We start from the raw sequence: 17,860 nt of genomic DNA, 5'->3' as shown, positions 1-17,860 counted from the left end.
ATTAAGTCCTCAAAAACTTGTTTGCCTTGTGTTGTTTAAGGATGTTGGCACCACAGTAGGAGGTGAGTCTTAGTTCTAGTCAGTGTGGCCTTAGTTGAGGTGTTTTTGAGTATCTTATGTCCTGGGAGTGGTTCGCATTCTTTGGGGACAATGGGAGGTCACTTCAGGACTTTCTGAAGAGGCTGACTATCCCCTTGGAATGGTCAGTCTCTCCAAATTCATTCTTCCTGCATTGTTTAATAACACCTACAGTTGCTTAATAAGGAAGTTCATGTCCCTCGCTCCCACAGCTGTAGAACTGAACGTTACCTGGTGGCTCTCAGAGCTGAACATTTCTCTCTGTAGCTTTGGCCTTAGACTGTAAATGTGCAATCCACAGCGAGGGATCAGTCTCATCTCAGCTGCAATATAGTCAGTCTAGCAGGGGAAGCCATGGCTGGAGGAGTTGGGGCTGTTTTGCCAACTATTGAACACAAATACGAGGCCACATAGCAAATAATTGGTTGACTTAGGCATGAAATTCCACACCTCTGCAGCGTTGTTAACATCCTGTGTGCTACAACACTTGTAGGTAGTTTAAAACAAACCCTATAAAGGCTGGCTTGGGAGTTTTCTGGCATAAAGCTATCAGTGAAGTGCACTTCCACTAAAGTGAGTGCTTTGGACACCTCTTACAGCTATCCAGTTCCATAGCTTCCTTTATAGCAAGTGTTTCTTGGCTCAAACTGTAATATCCTTGGAGAATTACAGAAGCAGAATATTATCCATTACATGGAGGTTTGTTTGCTTAATCTCTCTCAAAGGGCAGTGTGTTCTGGGTACTGGCACTTAAATTGTCACACTTCATTAGCGATGGTAACAGCAGCTGGCTATCAGGGTATTCTGCTGTGCATAAATTGACACTGGACAACAGCTTCAGGACTGCTCTGTCAAAGTTCTGAAATACCTGTTTCAAGTATTTGACCACTAATTCACCTCTAGAAGTAGAGAATATGTGCCAAGTCTAAATCTTGCTACTGCAGGTTTCAGTGTTGTAAAATACCTTATATGCTATTTGCTACTTAGAAGCAGTGTGGAAAAACTAAGGTATGTTTGTGAATGTTGTTATTTTAATTTAAAAATACAGCTAAATGTTAGTAAATCCATTTGATCTAGCTAACATGCTTTTGTTCTGGCCCTTTATTTTCCTTTGTATATGCTTTTAAGTTACTTGTCTTTTCACAGTATTTCTCAATGTGACTGTAAGATTGCATAGATTTAGGAAAAAGATCCAATACATTGCAAAACAACATTCAAATCCCAAGGAAGGAAGCCTTCTAAGATTCACAGAAGATTTTTCTCCTTAAAATAGAGAGGCAAATACCCTGTTATTACTTTTCTCTGTTCCTCTGTCTGGTTCTGCATCCCTAAATGAGTTAAATAGGTTTGATCTAGACATCTCTGTTGCTTTTGTGTATTAAAAAATGACATACAATGGTGAGACATATTCCTTTTACCTTAAGACTGTTTACTTTTCTATAAGAAGGCAACTAAATCTACAAAGTTACCTAGGTTTAGCTATTTCACCTCCCTCATATGATCTGCAGTGTTGGAGAGGTGGATACCTGAGGAAGTCTCCGTGGTCTTCTTGCTGATTGCTGGCAGTATGTTGGATCTTTTGTCAGTCAGTGGCTTGGCAAATCATGTGACTCATTCTGAACATCTGAGTGCTCACCCTAGAAGTAGGAAAATTGACTCTATTCATTAAACGAGACCACAGAAATAATTTTACCATCCATATGGTTATACTTAATGTTCATTGAAGAGAGCATCAGTAAGTAATTCACCAAAAGAACTGTTTCCAGCCTAGGGGGTTTTTTCTTGCATTTTTGTTCTTTTTTTATCTCCTCTCTGAATGACTCTGAATGGTCTTTATAGCTGGCAGTCTTTATTTTCAGGTAACAGTGGTGTTAAGGCATGGATGAATCTGCAGCCTAATTCTGATAATCCTTCCTCCTTTCCCCAGCTATGTCCCTTCACATATTCTGTAAATGCTCAAGTAACCACTTCTGTGAAAGTAAGGAGTACTTAGGCTTACTTGTTTGTGAGATGACTCTCTCTGTGCTCTGTGGCTCCTCCATGATAGCACAGGCACATGACTTGCACAGAAGTTTGCTGTTAATGTAATGAGGAATAAATTTCTAGGCTGCCACTCAGTTTTGTAGAGCAACTCGATGTAAAGGATGGGCAGGATGATGGGAGGAAGGACTATTCAGACTTTTGATTAAAACCTGCTCTGTTATAAAATTTCTGTTGATTGCAGTAGCTCAAAGGTGGAATCTCTGTATTCCTTTCCTGAACAGACACCTGCAGAACCTGACTTGTCTTAATAGAAATTCTTATTGCTGTCTTCAGTGGGAGTAGCATCTGTGCTAAAAACACCCAATCACTTAATCAAGAACATTTGGGACAGGGGAAGAAGGAGATCTCTTTACCAACACAGACTCAAACTCAGACCTTGAACTTCCCATGAAGGAAAATGATTTAAAAGTGAGTTTGGCTGTTGGATAGTGATTTTCTTGTGCCAGTTATTAGCTAATTCTAAGGTTTGACTTTGTGCTATGAGCTGAATGCCTGAGGATGACTTATAGACTTAAAACAAATAAACTCGCTGTCCTGTGTTGTAGGATGAGTAAGCTGTGTAACTCTTTCACAGTTAGTGTGAGACTCAGAAATCTTCTTGCCGAGGAGGGTGGAGGCAGCTGCTCAGGCTGTAGGGGCTGGGCTGGAGTTGAAAGAGGCATTCAGAGAATGGGTAAAGTAACCTCTTCAGAGGGAATGGGAGAAACAATGTGCATCTCTTCCCTGCCAAGAGAGAGGAGAGATCCTTAGGGCTCCTGTGCCAGAGGGCAGAGCTCTGCAGAGGATTTCTGATGAGTGCTTTTTTTGCCCAAAGCTGATAGAGAGTGAATCTTCTGCCTCAGTGAATGTTGGAATTGCAGTTTTTTTGCATTAGACTTTGTTTTGTTTGAATGTGAGTAGTTATTTTCAGCTCCATAAAGTAGCATGGTTGGGGTTTGAAGTGAATATAATCAAAATATGAAGAAAGCAAAGTCTTTATGAAAGTAGAAGAGATGGAAGGAAAAGCTAGATTGTAAGCTATTCTAAGAAATAAAAACTGGAGCAATGCCCAGCAGACATAAAAGCCACAGTGAATGACATAGTAAATGAGGCTGTTGTAATTGATAATTAAAAACTTGCCAGATGCTATGTTCCTAACAGGTTTTTTACAGGAAAAAAAAATCATATTTCTCATTGAAAGTCTAAGCGAAAAATGAACTTGCAACTGCATCTGGGTTCAGACTTTGCTGTGTTCACCAGAATACAGTAAAAGTGGGTGAAATGTTTCATGAGCTGGAGCTTCATTGAAAATATGTCTTCACACCAATGGTGATACATTAGACTTCAACCCCAGAGCATGTATGTCATGGCTGCCCTCAGCTCAGTTATAGAGGACTGGGCTGTTTCATGTTCTCCTTGCTGAAGTGGATGTATTTTCTCACCTATAATAAGAAACAAATGGGACCCAAGTCTTTGACATATGTGCTTCCATACTTGAAAGCACAGACAAGCTTTTTTCTTTTTATACTGCTTGGTACTTAAATACAGACTTTTTTTTTTTTAATGTTATGCTATTACACTATTTAAAAAACAAGGCAAACAACAAAGAAATCCAAATTTAAATTTCATCAGGTAACACAGTTTCTCAGCACTTCTTGCAAGAGTTCAAGAGATGGTCTTTGATTTTTCTTGCAATAGCATCTGTACACAGTAGCAACAGACTTTTTGTATCCTTAAATCAGCTGTGTTTCAGGAGTGTGATGCTAAGGTCATAAGGGGAAATGTTGGCTATTTTCTCTTGGTGTGTTGCACCTGCTTGCAAGCATGGTTGAAGTCCAAAGTCACTCTTTTTGATGGTCCTGAAGAGTTTCTTGAGGTCTAAAGTGTTTTTTTCCCTTCTTCAGTATTTAAAAAGCAGTCTTAAAAAAAAAAAAAAGAGGAATAGCTACACTCTAGCTATAATGCAGAAAAATTATTCTTCAAAAAATGTGGTCCATGTGGTTCCTCTGTAATCATCATAAATTTTCCCTCCAGGGTCCTGTATACTACTTTGTTCTGCAGTTGTTCTTCTCATAGCACAACTTTCTAACATAACCTCTAGAGAGGCACTGTGCTAAATATAGTTACAGGAGTGCAGAGTAGGGTAAGTTGACCATTTTGCTGTCTGCCTTCACGTTAGGAATTGTAAAGGGCTGGAAAATACCTGCAAATGCATTTTGTAAATGTTGTAGGAAAAACGTCCGATTAAAATGTGCGTCTAGACACAGCTTCCATTTTAGTTATGCATATTTGCACATAAACTTTGGTTCCTCTAAGGAGAAGAGGTTTGAACAGCTGAAAGTTGAGTGTGAGTAGAGTGTGGTAGGTCAGGTTATGGCAGCAGGAAGAAATATTTGCCTACTTGTAAATTAGTTACAATGGTTACAGGTCCTCTATTCTGAGTGCAGTTTTGGTGCTTTGAGACATTGTGAGCAAATACACAGTTGTGTATGCAGAGAAGGGGACAGAATTGTGACCATGGCTCAATTGTGCCTTCTTGTACAAGACTGGGTTACTACATTTCTTGTAACTTTGCCCTAATTTCTGTTTAGAAATAAGAACAGTGTTGGCTTAGTAAGCTATTTGGAGCCTTGGGTGTCTGGGGGCTGCAGAGCTTTTGGTTCTCTGAAGAAAGGTGGATTGACATAGAATACTGATGGCTGTGCTGATTATTCCAAAAATCAAAACCAGACTGTTGCAATGACACAGGAAAATAGTTTTTCAGTCTGCTATGAATATCATACATAAAAGAAAGCAGTAATAGTACTTCTCTGCTTACAGTATATCAACTGTTAAATATAGCACAGAGCTATAAAAAGCAGAACAAATTTTAGTGTGTCTTTTATACATGGAGGGCTGGACCTAATAAAAGCTTTATGTGTAGTGCTTGAGAAAGAACCTGATTAGTTTCTCTTGTTCTGTTCTTACTGAGTTGGTGAGGTGACTGGAGAGTGTAGAATTGAGGGATTTATCTGTGGTTTTGTACTGGTATCAGAAGTGTTCTTCTCTGATTTGTATTACTTGTTTGTGTCTTGCCAGGTCTCTGGCTAGTGCTTACCTGTTTGCAAAAGTGTAGCATGGATCAGACAAAAGCTGCTTATGGCTGGGTATTTGGGTTACATTAGAGTAGGGGTTTGGACAGTAGGGGCCATAAATGTGCAAATGACTCGTCTGTACCACAGCTCCTGGTTCACTGCACATTTGTGCATGTGTGAGATCATGTATGCTCATGCTGCATCCAACTTACACACCAAGGTGAGGAAACTGACACTGTACAGCACAGAACCTAGGGAAAGATCATGGGTAGTACAGAATATTTCCTTGTGTCATCCAGGTATGTGCAATGTTTGTTGAACTGAATAAATCCTGTAAGGAGGGATGACTTAGGGGATTCCATGCAATGTTCATTGTGATAAACAGTGCATGAAGGGTTTATTATGTTGATACCTTGCATCATACCTTGTCTTGTGTCTATCTTGGAGCTTTTCCTTGTGGTCTAATAGAAATTGATTAAATCCAAAATATTTGCAAAGTACCCTTAAGAATTTTGTAACATTTCTTGAAAAACTTTTTCTCACTAATTATGCTTATTCTATTTGCTAGCTAAATGGTTCAAATCTTTTATGCTGCATGGCTATCATTTTAATTTGTGTAGTAATATGGTAACTAAAAAAAAAGGGATTGCAGAAGTTGCAGGAGGAAAGACAGAAACAAGAGGAAATTATTTCCACCTCTCTCGCTTGTCTTATAAATAACTGGATCTATATTGAGGTCTTTGAAACTGCTGGTTTGGGGTCTTTTTGGTCTTATTTCTTTTCCCTGGTTACAGAATTTGAGGAGTGGCAAGTAAAACAAAAGGACAGACCCAAAGAGTGGGATGGCTTTCACTTAGGGCAAGCTAGAGCTGTGCGCAAGTAGAGCAAAGTCTTAACAGGGGAGATTTAAATAGCTTGAAAGAATGTAACCTATTGACCATGCCTGTTCTACAGAAATATCTTCCCTGTTTATAGTGACTTAGTATAGCTTCCAGAATTAAAAATAGCACATAGTTACCCATGTAAATCTTCTCCATTAGCTGTTATGAAAACATCCTGCAGTATGCAAATACTGAAGAAGCAGCTGTATACTGTATAACTCCATTATACTCTGCTTCTGCTTTTCTTTTTTTTTTTTGCTAGAAAGTAGAGTTAGTCATGACCTGCTTTGCATGCATGAGGGTGAAAATGACCTCAGGATTTGGATGGGCATCTTTGCAGGGTTTTTTTGCCTTCTCCTCTGCCTAACAATGAAAAGGAGTGTTTCTACAGTCAGTCAATGTATCCTATTTTGAGAAAGGGATGTTATTTATAATTCTAGTGAACAGAATGCTATGGCAAGTAGACATGTCTGTTGAAGTACAGTCATGGTGACCTATGAGATTTCAGAGGGAATGTCTTTTGTCAGCTTTTGTTACTGGTTATCTGCCTTCTCTTTAAGTTATATTCTGCTGGGGGCACGGGCCTGACAATCTTTTTGTTTGGATTTTTTATATGTTTTTTCACCAAACATAGGGGTCATGCCTCTCTTTTTCATGTGGCATTTTAAAGTGCTCATTGTAATTTAAAAATTAATCAGAATAACTAGTGATATGTACAAAAAAAAATCCACCGTATATTTAATGCATATTTACATAATATGAGCATCTTAATTCTATTGAAAATTTCATTAAACTGCTGGGAAATGTGGTTGGATGATGAGCTAAAGCACTTTGCATCCTGAGGAATGCTGCTGTAGGCATATGTCTGATACTGCTCAAAAAGCTGCAGAGCACAGCTCCTCTTGGTCTGGGAATGAGGGGGAAGACTTTTATTGCATCAGAATACGAAGGAGGAGAAATACTGCCTGCTTGCAGAGCCCAGAATGTCTCCAAGGCCAAGGAACTAGATGGCATTATGGTGTAGCACATCATGGTTTTGGGAGGTACCTGTTGTCAGGCAGATAGTGAATTTTTACTTCAGACTTCATGCTTAGAACTTTGTACTGCTTAAATAGCGTAATGTGTTACTATTAAACTGAACAAAGTGCTCCAGTGGACCTTTTGTCCTTCTCAGTGTTGTGTTATGCTAGGAAATGTGTGTTTCTTAATTTCTTGTTATTCTTTTACAGATGGCTGATCTACAGCTCTATAAACTGGATGAATTGGACTGTTTGATCCAGGGCCTCCTTTATGTTGATTCTGTTGGTTTCAATGGCCAACCAGAGTGCTATTATTTTGAAAATCCTACAGATCCTGAACAGTGCCAGAAAAAGCCTTACTGCCTTGATAATCCATATCCTATGCTGCTGGTTAACATAGGCTCAGGGGTCAGCATCCTAGCTGTGTATTCTAAGGACAATTATAAAAGAGTTACAGGATCCAGGTAAATTTACTTTTGTTTTTTTAAATTGTTTTCTCCTTCACAACTGAAGAAGTAGAATTAGAGAGTGTGCTCAGTAGCTACAGCTCCAAATGTTGCATGTATTCCCATTTCTTTTAAAAGCCTAACAGTAGCAAAGCTGAAGATATCCTAGGATGCCTTCAGAGAGAGAATCTATGTCAGGGAAATCATTGATCTTTCCAACTTTAGACCTGCCTTAATCTCTTGTTGGTGTTCTTACCTATTTCCCATCTCTCGCTGTGAATTACCAAAATAAAACTGTCCCAGCAAATGAGTCTTCTCTTCCCTGCATTCTGTTTTTTGGTGCATGATACACATGAAAGTTTCTCCTGTATACTGCACATGATGTGATTATGTACCTTCTATTGCCTTACCTAGGCCATACCCTTGCCACAACAGTAGCCGTGAGCCATTTCTCTATCTGCAGTACGGATGGATACAAGTGGGAGGCATTGGATTTCTTGCAGTTCTGGGTCTTTTTCAAGCACAGAAATTTTGTATCTTTGGTAGACCTGCTTCTAATCCTTTCCACTGTGGAAGGAAAAACATGACTGCAGTGTGTGGTTGACTTGTTATAGGTGATGAAATCAATACTGTCTTGTGGCTGGTGTGCATAGCTTTCTACTGTTCAAATACTGAGTATACTACAGTTCTGTGAGATGTGTTCTGAAAAACCCAATAATCCAAGAGCATGGACTAAACAGTGACCTATGTGCTTTTTTCATGAGGTGAAAAAAGTGTGGTGTCTCACTGATCCCCTTGTTTTCAGTGGCTGCAGTCTCTGTCACTGCAAATAAGCTTTGTCAGTGGCCAAGAAAGAATGAGGAAGGATGTAGAGATTACTAAGTTGAAGTTCATGTCTGTAAGACTGAAAAGTTCAAAGTAGAGCTTTAATGGCTTAGCAACATGTTATGCAGTTAAATAATCCCTGCTAATTTTATGTAGTCAGTAAATATTGTACTGAGCCTTTAGAAAATATTCAAGTGAGTGCTCCTTGCTCAGAGTTCTTTCAGGGAAAGAACAGTCAGGGCTGATGCTGGGCTTACTTTGAAAAGAAGCCAACCAGAATGCTTTCTGCCATTGGCTAGGGGGACAAGGTCTGTCTTGGCTGCCAGCCCTCACAGATTTACCTTTGTTCACTGTTCATTCTTTCCTCAGTCATTTGAGTGCTCTGCTGGTTAATTATTCTTGTGCAGAAAACTTGTTAGAGTGCTACAAATAGCAAAGTGATATCTGAGGTGTTGGATTGGACCTTATTCTTAGCTAACCCTTTAGTATAATTCTCCTATTCAAGGATTAAAGACTCAAAGATAGTTCAGTTAAGACCACACTTGTGTTAAATAGGAACTCATTGCGGAGTGTCCATGTTCCCTCCTTGAGGGAGGGGTTGTGAGATGCAGCTGGCACCTGTGTGCAGCATTATTGCACATGGCACTCTGAAGGGTTGTGGTGAAAGCTGGTTCAAGCTGCTGGGCTGAAGGGACTGTGCTTTTGCAGCCTTGGAGGAGGAACATTCCTGGGGCTGTGCTGTTTGCTCACTGGCTGCGAGACGTTTGAAGAAGCGCTGGAAATGGCTGCAAAAGGAGACAGCACCAATGTGGACAAGCTGGTGAAGGACATCTACGGAGGGGACTACGAGCGCTTTGGCCTTCAGGGCTCTGCTGTAGCCTCCAGGTGTGTGTTAACTGGGCTGTTTGTAAGCAGGCCCTTGGAAACTTCCTGTGCATGCTACACTGAGTGCATCATCCCTGGGCTATGCACTGTGTCCATGTGGAAATGTCACTCCATGGGTCATGGGGTTTGTCCTTTGATCTCTCACCTACTTCTTGCTCTTTTTTTTTAAAACAGCTGTAAGTAATGCCTCATACAGTTTGCTTCGATTTAAATTACAGTTATTTTAGAAGTGTCCTTAGTCATTGTTCTGCCTTTCTAATGAGATCCCTTTTCACATTTCAAATCACAAATGAATGGTTCTCAAATCCAAGCAAAGCTTGCTAAATGATAAAATTTTAAGGGCTTTGATCACTCCTGTATGTCTCATTTTAAAAGACATGATTTTCCTCACACAGCTTTGGTCATATGATGAGTAAAGAAAAGAGAGATTCCATCAGTAAAGAGGACTTGGCCAGAGCTACTTTGGTCACCATCACCAACAACATAGGTTCTATTGCTCGCATGTGTGCACTGAACGAGGTAAGTTATTTACCATGAGCTTGAAATCTTTAGAAACAACATAGTGAGATTATCAGGATGCAAAAATGCAAATTGCTGACATAGTAGATGTGTCACTGGCTTTGGTAAATATGCATAACCCTTGTGGCTTGTTATGTATATGCTTTGGTGCAAAGTGTAAGGCTGTTCAAGCTTCAAAGCTACAGAAGAGGGGAGAAAAATTGTCCATAAAGATCTCTGAGGCATTAAGTTTCAGCCCGGAGTGTTCACTTGTTCTCAAGCTGTAATACATAGATACTAACATGTTTTTAATACTAATTATTACTCTGTTACTTTGTAGTCATTTACAGGTTTTACTACAGCAAAATGGAATTTATTTTGAATACTATTTTGCTTGGATTATTTCCATAGCAGGATGGGTTGAAATTGTGTATTGTGTTAAATGTTTGGATAGATGCAAGTTCCATTGCATTGTGTCAGATAAAAAGAAAAATGCAGTTCATTTTCCTTCTGAGACTCCTATCAGATGCTTATTAGATTCTTTTCATTAGGCATGATAAATAGGGATGGATTGTTCCATCCATACACTACATCTTCCAGCAGCTACAAAAAAAAACAGAAACAAACACAAACCCCACCCAAACATTCAGGCCCGAGCTTTTATTTGCAGATTTCATCCTTTACCATTATGTGGTAACTAATACCTTTCATCTGCTCTGAGCAGATAATGAATTTATAGATTTTTTTAAAATATGTAGATGTTTTAGCTGCACAGCATTCTGTTGGTAGAAATAATTGCTGCCCCTTTTATGTTTTTAATCAACTACACACAGAGCCAGAAAAATTGATCAAAACAAACCCAAGAAACTCACCAAACTGCCATCTAATCACTTTATTGGGTCCCATCTAGCTTATGGCTTTATCAGAAATAGTAAATAATTAATTACTAGTGCTTTTTGTGGGTGTGGGGTTTGATTTGATTTTCAATCAACCTTTGATACTTTTCCCTCTTGGTCTTTTCAAGACAAAAGGTCCTAATACTTAAGTCTCCTTACCTAATAAAAGAGAATACACTATTCTATATGATGCTTCATTTTGTCTTTTAAATCTTTTTATGGTTGTAATTTTAAGATTGAATTATCAGATCTTCATATGATATTCAGAGTGTTGTTGCTCAATGAATTTAAGTGATGGCATATGGATAAATTTTGTGTTCACACCTCCTTTACTAACAGTTCATAATATTTAATTTTTGTGAGCATGCAACTCATTTCTAAGAAATCATCAACAGCCCCTCCATGGTATAATCTTAAAAGTGGCTATTAGGAGCCCCTATCATTGTGTCTGCATAATCAAGCATCTTTCCCCCTTTCAGTTGTGTCATTTCACTTTTTAAATTTAAACTTCATCTGCCATTTTTCCCTCAATCATGGGATATAAGTATCTTCAGCACTGCTATGCTGTTCATTTTTTATTTTCTTTGGATTTAGTGTGCCATTGTTATGTTTTTTGCTCATATTCCTCTCTGGAGGACCTGAGGACTGCCCAAGTTGCAGTGTATGCCCCTATCAAATGCCACTGGTAACCTTCCTTCATTGTGAAAAGTGGCTACAGGCTTCCTTTTTTTTTTCCTTGACAATTTGACTCTTTCAGTCAGGATGATTCTCTTTCAGTGTTCTCTTTGCTTTCAGCTTCTTTACAGTGTTGCCTTGTGGCATGGAGTTCAAGCAGCATTGTACAGGGCTATCAAAGCATGGAGAGTTGCAGCAGGGAACCACAGAGGAGGAGACAGGCTGCTAATGAAACTAATGCTTCTGAGTCACTGTGAAAAAGTTCCTACCATCTTTGTTCTGGGGGCAGGCCTCTTAAAAACTGATGTGATCCATAGAATTTGGTGGAGGAATGTGAATTGTTGTGTTAAATATTCTTCATTTCACAGTGTCAAAGCAGAATTTCTCCAGCACCTGAAGTAAATGATTTTGTAGTTTCAGAGAATGAAAACTTTATTTAGTTGCTTTACATACTATTAAAAAGAAAAACATGCAGTATCATTTCAAGTTAGCTAATCTTCAGATAGCTTGCTCTTGGGGAAAAAAACCTAATGCTATCACTCTGCTAAATAATCTAGACACCTAAATTGCCTTTGGGAGACATGGCTCTTACTTACAGCAAGCCTGATGAATCAAATCCTCAAATAAGAGCTAAATAAATAGTTGAATATGATATTCTTTTGTGGAGCTGGTATGTATTAGATTAGGGTTATGGTAAAGCTCACTTTTAGGTTGACAGAATCAATTTATGCCCTGAAGCATGACTTCTGATAAGTTTTTCCCAATGATTGCAGCTTTAATATTGTGTTGAAAATGACTTGCATATGTGCAGGAAAAATGAGGCTGGGGAATAAATGAAATATTCTGTCTGCAAAACTTCAAAGCAGAATTGCTTGCACAAAGTTGGCAATGGGGTAGAAAAATTCCATAGTCTGGAACCATTTGGCCACAGACCCTTTGAAATGGCCTGTCCTAGGCACAGCAGAGCTGCATAAAGGAAACTGATCTCCTGGTTTATACTTTCCTTACTCACAGAACATGTAAGTTTGCATCTGAACAAGCTGCCTTGCAAAAATATGTGCAGGTTTTTTATTGTGTTATTGATATAGATTTCCCTATTCAATTATATTGGTAAATAATCTGAATATGCTATAATGAAGTTATACTATAGCTTTCTGCTGCAGGGTAGTTGAACAATTTGACAAGACCCCACAGAGTGAAAGAGTGCATGTCTTTTCCAGGTTGCTGTAATTTGATTAGCTTAAATTAGCATGTCACCACCCTCTCTTCAGCAGTTTAAGATTTCTGTCTTTCAGCTTTGAAAGTTTCAGCAGTGGACAATTGAAAATTAAATTGACAGAACTCCCTTAAGAGTAGCATTTCAGCTTCTGAAAAACACTAAACTTGTTTTTAGTTCACATCAGAAATTTAGGAAAGTTTATATTATTAATACAGTTTTTCACCTTGTCAACTCAAGGAACATTTGAAACAAAATTGAAATTTTCTTGTTGGTCTACACTGTTATTCTAGTAGATATGACTAGTACTTTTAGATTCAAAATTTGCAGTAATTTTTATACTCTGTGTTAGGTATTGCTTCTGCTAACAGTAGCTTTGTTTTTATATTCAGAAAAAATCACATGCATGTGAAATTGAAATGTAGATTCTAATGAGTTTTATGCTATGGCATTACAGGAAATTAGTTGTGTATTTGTCCCTCCTTTGTCTGAAGTTGCTTCAGAGACAAAACTGCTTTAGCCAAGGGTGCAGGGTGCTCTTGACCATGTTCCATAGCAGCAGTTTGAAATTTAAGAAGTTCTTTTTTTCATTCATAAATTCCTGAGTATCAATGCATGCTGAAGTGGCTGCAGAGTCTGAGGAGACAGATGACTGCAGGGGAATGGTTTCAGTAAAGTTTGTGTTGCTGTGTTTGGTTTGAGGGCAGTCAGGGCTGGCCCTCGCTCAGGCAGCGCACACCAGTGAAGGAGCTCTGCTGTCTGGGGATGGGCTCTGCAGCACAGGCCACTCCAGTGAGGGTGTCCCCTGGGCTGTGACACAGGCCACTCCAGTGAGGGTGTCCCGTGGGCTGTGACACAGGCCACTCCAGTGAGGGTGTCCCCTGGGCTGTGCAGCACAGGCCACTCCAGTGCGGGTGTCCCCTGGGCTCTGCAGCACAGGCCACTCCAGTGAGGGTGTCCCCTGGGCTGTGACACAGGCCACTCCAGTGAGGGTGTCCCCTGGGCTGTGACACAGGCCACTCCAGTGAGGGTGTCCCCTGGGCTCTGCAGCACAGGCCACTCCAGTGAGGGTGTCCCCTGGGCTGTGACACAGGCCACTCCAGTGAGGGTGTCCCCTGGGCTGTGACACAGGCCACTCCAGTGAGGGTGTCCCCTGGGCTGTGCAGCACAGGCCACTCCAGTGAGGGTGTCCCCTGGGCTGTGACACAGGCCACTCCAGTGAGGGTGTCCCCTGGGCTGTGCAGCACAGGCCACTCCAGTGAGGGTGTCCCCTGGGCTCTGCAGCACAGGCCACTCCAGTGAGGGTGTCCCCTGGGCTGTGCAGCACAGGCCACTCCAGTGAGGATGTCCCCTGGGCTGTGACACAGGCCACTCCAGTGAGGGTGTCCCCTGGGCTCTGCAGCACAGGCCACTCCAGTGAGGGTGTCCCCTGGGCTGTGACACAGGCCACTCCAGTGAGGGTGTCCCCTGGGCTGTGACACAGGCACAGTCCTGGGCATGGCCCGGCTGTGGCTGCAGCACAGGAATTGCTGCAGAGCCAAGTGCTGGGCTTTACAGAGCTGGATCAATGCAGAGGGGTAACCCTTGCTAATTCTAGTCCCTGTGCAGCCTTTCTGGCAAACTTCTGCAGAAGACTCTTGAAGATACATTCCTAGGGCTCTTCAGGACTCCTGTAAAAGCTTTTATCTCCCGGATGTGGTCTCCCACTGAATCTTCTAGACCAATTCTAGTGTCTGGTGAACATCATCTGGTACTCCCAATGCAAAATGCAAGTGAAATTTTGTGCATAAGAGGCAGAACTGGGCTTGGTAAGATAGTTAGGGACATTGTTTAGACACCACACAGAACCACTGCTCTCTGCAGTGGTGTACATACAAGTAAGGACGATCTGTGGCTTTCTCATTGGCAGCCTAGTGCTGATGGTTCAAAAAATCTTAATTTCCTGTGAAAACTGAGTTCAAATGAGCTTTGAAACAAAGGAATGCCATACATATCAAGTATTATTATGTTGTCCCTATTTCGCTTGCTTTTTGAAAATGGAGTCACACTCCTGATAATAGATAATGAAAGATGCTCCTTCTCATCTCTAATGTAATTCTTCTCAGATACCCTTCAGAGGTTCTCCATCTGGATTTAATAATCATAGTGATCTCTGGAAAGTTGTTTTATTTAACATGCAACGGGAGAAAGATGTCTTCAGTGCAGCCATATACAATTAAAAAAACCAAACACCACCACCAAAACACTCATAATCTGAGTCATGTTGGGAAGGTTGTGACATTTATTTGGTATTTTAAACAAATATTGATCATCTATGATAATAGCCTCTCACTTTCTTTTGAATAAAACTCTGCACCTCACTGCTCTTCCAATGTCTCTTACTTAGTGGTTAGTAACTGCAATATTTTTTGACTTTTCAATTTGAAGTATTTAAATGTAACCTAAAATTCCCATTTAACTTTGTAGTAGAGGCAGAGGTACATGTTAAAAGAGGCAAATAATGTAGCTGAATATAATTTTTCTGGTATGTTTTTCAAATTCAATTTTACAGAATATCGACAAGGTGGTGTTTGTTGGCAACTTTCTCAGAATTAATATGATTTCTATGAAGGTGCTAGCATATGCTATGGATTATTGGTCCAAGGGACAGCTAAAAGCTCTCTTTTTGGAACATGAGGTAAGGAAATATGTGTTGAACTTCCATTTGTAAGTACGAAATTCTTGTAGTTCTTTTTTTGGTGAACTTGAAAGGGGAGAAATGCCATTGCTTTGAATTGAATGCACAAGCCAAGTTCTGCATAAATATTATTTAGTTTATGAATTCATTTGAAAATACTATTTGTTACCTCCTTGGTTTGATCACTGATCTTGTGATATGTGTTGTTAAACATTGTCCATTGCTTGTATTTGCTTTCTGACCCTGAAAGCAACAATGTTCCTTTGTGTGGGCTGGTATAAGAGAACCTCAAGTACAATTCATTTTTGTAAGCATAATTTTGAGGTGACTCCCAGATGGACAGACAGGTCCATGATGGAAACTGCCCTACCTCAGTACAGCATCAGTATTATGGTGTTGTAATTTATTTTTTTATATAATTTTGGAGAACTTTTCCCAGTATCAAGCCCTTTCTTCTGCCTAAGGATGATCTTATTAAATCATATTTTAGATAGAGCAAATATTTGACAGGGCTGACATTCTTTTAGTTGCCTTAACAGGCAGCTTGAAAGTTTTCAGCCTGAAAACTTTGTGTTCATGTTATGTCTTATTTTGGAATTTGATTGGTTTTGATTTTCTTTTGCCTTTGTTCAAAGGGTTATTTTGGAGCTGTTGGGGCTCTTCTAGAAATGCTTAAAATGACAGATGATCAGTGATGAAGCTGTCTGAAGAGATTCCTACTGCAGATGCTGCTGGGTAAGAGTGAAAGCCACTACAAGGATGGAAATGAAGCCATTATGGTAGTTCTACCTGCTGGATTTGTAAATAATTTAAAATCCTTTTAGCTGATCTTTAATTTCTGGGTTTTGACCTTATATTTCAGAATTCATACAGGGAATTACAAGATTTTTTTCTGTACACTGTATTTTATAGGGGAAAAATGTGCAAAGTGGCCAAACATACAGATTTTATGGATTTATTTTAAAAAATGGATACTGTTTAATGTAGGACCTGTGATATGAGGCATCTGCTTTTCTTCTGGGGTTTACTGATTAGTGTGGTAATTTTAACTTCATTTAGTAATCACTCTAGGAGATTTTTTATCTTATTTTCATGACGTTTCATGATTTGTTCTTGGTTTCAAATGAAACTACAAAGCTGATGCATTTTACTGTGAAAACTAGTCATTGATTTTTTTGCCTTTCCTTTCCTCATTAGATGAGATACTTTAACCACTCTCTACCAACTCCACCCCCCAAAAAAAATTTGCAAATCATTTTGTGGCTAAATGCATTTCTTCAAAGGACTGTGAGGAAGCTTCATAATAGCAGGGGGTTAAAGATTGTAATTATTCAGTGGTCATGAATTGCAACAAGAAGAGACTGCCAACTGGTTTTGCAGGGCTGATTCATCTTTATAATAAAAAATTTTAAAGAATATGTGACCTAAAATCTTAATTATTGAATTGACACTGAAATGAAAATCTGTTTCTGATGAAAAACCTCTGATCAACATGAAGAGTTCTGTAGTAAAGATGTTATTCACACTTGATATTAGATGGTAAAGGGAGATTGTCTTCAGTTATTTTTCTGTAGTCTACAAATTTTAACTTATTCTTAATTGAAAACAACTGATAACAGCATTATTAAAAGCCCAGTTACTAAAATTAGAAAAATACTGACTAGAGTATTTTCTGCTTTTAAACTAGTCTTAACTTCCTCTCCAGGACACTAAAATTTGGGTGTTTATTCCAGTACGGTATTTTCTACCTTTTTGGATTTGTAGACCTCTCTAGATCTTTTTTTCCCAAGTTGAATTGAGCTCCCTTTGAAATCCATGTACTTAGGTTGCTGCAGAGCATGTATAAACTTGGTTTCCTTAGACACCTTGAAGGCTCACAAATGAGAGGCTGAAAAACAATTCATAAATTATTTTGTCTTGCAGGACTGTATGTGATGTCACATAAAGTCAATGACTCATCAGAGGGACAGTATAGAATTCAGTATATTTTTGGAAGGGGGTGCATTTCACTTTTTTAAGTCATTGACTTACATATCTCCCAAATGTTGAAAGATGGTAATATTAACTGAAGTGTTAACTTGTGTGATGGAAATAAAGACCACTACTGTTTTGACAGTTTTAATGTATCTGTGGAATTCATTTCTTGGAAGCAATGATGTGACATACATAACACTTGTTTTTGTGACATACATGGCTACTTATTTATATGATAATCGTTTGGTTCTGGACATGTTTTTACTCTTCATAACAAGGCTTTAGTCTTCGAAGCCTTTTGCCTGCTTGAAATTGACTTTAAAGGGCTGTAAACAAAAATATGAGATAATATTAGCATGTTGAAGTTGGTATTTTCTGTAATATTGAGCTTGAGATAAGTGCAGATGGTTCTGCTCAGTGCCTCTATTTTTTTAATAAAGAAAAGAAAACTTTGATTAAGGTTATTGGCTAAGTTTTGCCTTCAAATAAAGATTCACTTGTACACTGTTTTGATTTTTTAAGGAAAACTTCAGAATGTTAAGAGGTAACTGTTCTTCTTACGGTAACCAGTAGAGGGAAGCACGACATCAGCCGTGTGACTGCTGGTTTCAGAGAAAGATCCTGTCCTTCTCTCCTTTGTCTGCTTTTGAAGGGAATTTGACATGGGAATGTCTGTCACTTAGGTGTTCTTGTA

At 39.3% G+C, this 17,860-nt stretch overlaps 1 protein-coding gene across 9 annotated transcripts in view; it reads left to right on the top strand.

The window, feature by feature from the left end:
* The window catches only part of PANK1 (pantothenate kinase 1), a 43,562-nt gene extending 26,248 nt beyond the window's left edge, over positions 1-17,314 (top strand). For 7 of the 9 annotated variants that reach the window (XM_066554356.1, XM_066554361.1, XM_066554360.1 and 4 more), the window contains 5 exons: positions 7,285-7,538; positions 9,054-9,230; positions 9,626-9,749; positions 15,067-15,192; positions 15,828-17,314. In XM_066554356.1, the coding sequence (XP_066410453.1) occupies positions 7,285-7,538; positions 9,054-9,230; positions 9,626-9,749; positions 15,067-15,192; positions 15,828-15,887 (741 nt within the window). In that variant the 3' untranslated portion in view covers positions 15,888-17,314. The remainder of the gene's footprint in view (positions 1-7,284; positions 7,539-9,053; positions 9,231-9,625; positions 9,750-15,066; positions 15,193-15,827) is intronic. The other 2 variants (XM_066554355.1, XM_066554354.1) reach the window with 2 other exon arrangements.
* The last annotated feature ends 546 nt before the right edge of the window (positions 17,315-17,860 follow it).

This window comes from Molothrus aeneus, chromosome 8 (genome assembly GCF_037042795.1).
Source record: "Molothrus aeneus isolate 106 chromosome 8, BPBGC_Maene_1.0, whole genome shotgun sequence".
Classification (NCBI taxonomy): domain Eukaryota; kingdom Metazoa; phylum Chordata; class Aves; order Passeriformes; family Icteridae; genus Molothrus; species Molothrus aeneus.
Note: the sequence above shows the minus strand (reverse complement) of the source record. Positions and strands in the feature narration are given on the sequence as shown.